The sequence below is a fragment of the Egretta garzetta genome, unplaced genomic scaffold (genome assembly GCF_000687185.1).
Source record: "Egretta garzetta isolate BGI_Z169 unplaced genomic scaffold, ASM68718v1 scaffold668, whole genome shotgun sequence".
Classification (NCBI taxonomy): Eukaryota; Metazoa; Chordata; class Aves; order Pelecaniformes; family Ardeidae; genus Egretta; species Egretta garzetta.
Genome location: NW_009260411.1, coordinates 149,654 through 150,831, shown reverse-complemented (window position 1 = coordinate 150,831; position 1,178 = coordinate 149,654). Strand labels below are relative to the sequence as shown.

The window sequence follows — 1,178 nt, the reverse complement described above, 5'->3', positions numbered from 1 at the left end:
GCCCAGCCTCTCTCTGTGTGCCAGGAGAAAAGGCAAAACCTCCCCTCGGCCCTGGGGCTTGTTAGGGGCTGCCCCAGGCTGCGAGGGGCGAAGGCGCCTGGCGCGAGGGGTACGGGCACGTCAAAGGCCAGTGTGGGAGCCCCTTGGCCGGGGCTACTGGCAGGGGCACAGCTCTTGGGGCTGGCCAAGCCCTGCTGGGCCTTTATCCGAGCAAATACCTGTAGGAGCCCCTTGGGGAATCGCCGAGGAGGCTGGGTTATGCCAGGAGCTGCTCAAATTGGGAATGCATTATCCGAACTGTTCCCGTAGGTGTCCAGTCGGAAGCGGAAGCTGTCCTCGGACGAGGGCGACTCGTGCAGCGAGGAGCCTGACAGCACCACCCCTCCCTCCAAAAACCCCAAGGGCGACCGCAAGGCCCCTTTCCGGTGCCGAAAATGCGGTTACCTCGCCAGCAGCTCAGCTGACTTCCAGGAACACATCCCCCAGCACCGGACTGACGAGAGCTCCCACCAGTGCCGGGAGTGCGGGCTCTGCTTCACCTCCCAGGTCTCCCTCAACCGCCACCGCTTCATCACCCACAAGAAGAAGAAGGGAGCGGGCGAGATGGAGGAGCCGGGGCCCCGGAGCCCCCTGGAAGGAGGTGCCCAGCACGCGGCCGACGGCAAGCTCTCCTGCAAGGTGTGCGGCCGGGGCTTTGACAGTCAGCTCAACCTCAAGACGCACTTCCGCACCCACGGCATGGCCTTCATCCGGGCCAGGCAGAACGCGAGCCCCGAAAACTAGGGTCCCGCCAGAGGGGGAACAGCCGTGTATATAAACAGCACAGAGCTCTGCGGCGGGGGCTGCTGGTGCCCAGCCGGGCTCCCCCTTCCTCCCTCCCTCCTCCTGGGCAGCGTTTCCACTGGGGCTCGGATAAAGGAGCCACAAAGAGACGAGAGCCCGGCTTGCGCCATCCGGCCCGACTCCCTGTGCCGGCGTCCCCCCGGGCCGGGGGGCTCAGCCCTCCTGCGTCTGTGGGCAAGAGCAGGCAGGATTTCGGCTGCCGCCTTGTACAGGAGGTGAAGGGCAGCGCCCGGACTCGCTGCTGCCCGGCTCTCGTGTTCGCTGCTCTGTCCTCACGTGGGGACGTGACCCCCCCCCCCCCTCCCCCCCCCCCCTCCCGGGGGGGCGCGGGGTCG

At 67.2% G+C, this 1,178-nt stretch overlaps 1 protein-coding gene across 2 annotated transcripts in view; it reads left to right on the top strand.

Annotated features, from left to right (window-relative positions):
* ZNF687 (zinc finger protein 687) overlaps positions 1-1,135 on the top strand; it is a 21,973-nt gene extending 20,838 nt beyond the window's left edge. For both annotated transcript variants that reach the window (XM_035899147.1, XM_009643619.2), the window contains one exon: positions 310-1,135. In XM_035899147.1, the coding sequence (XP_035755040.1) occupies positions 310-783 (474 nt within the window). In that variant the 3' untranslated portion in view covers positions 784-1,135. The remainder of the gene's footprint in view (positions 1-309) is intronic.
* Positions 1,136-1,178: the final 43 nt, after the last annotated feature.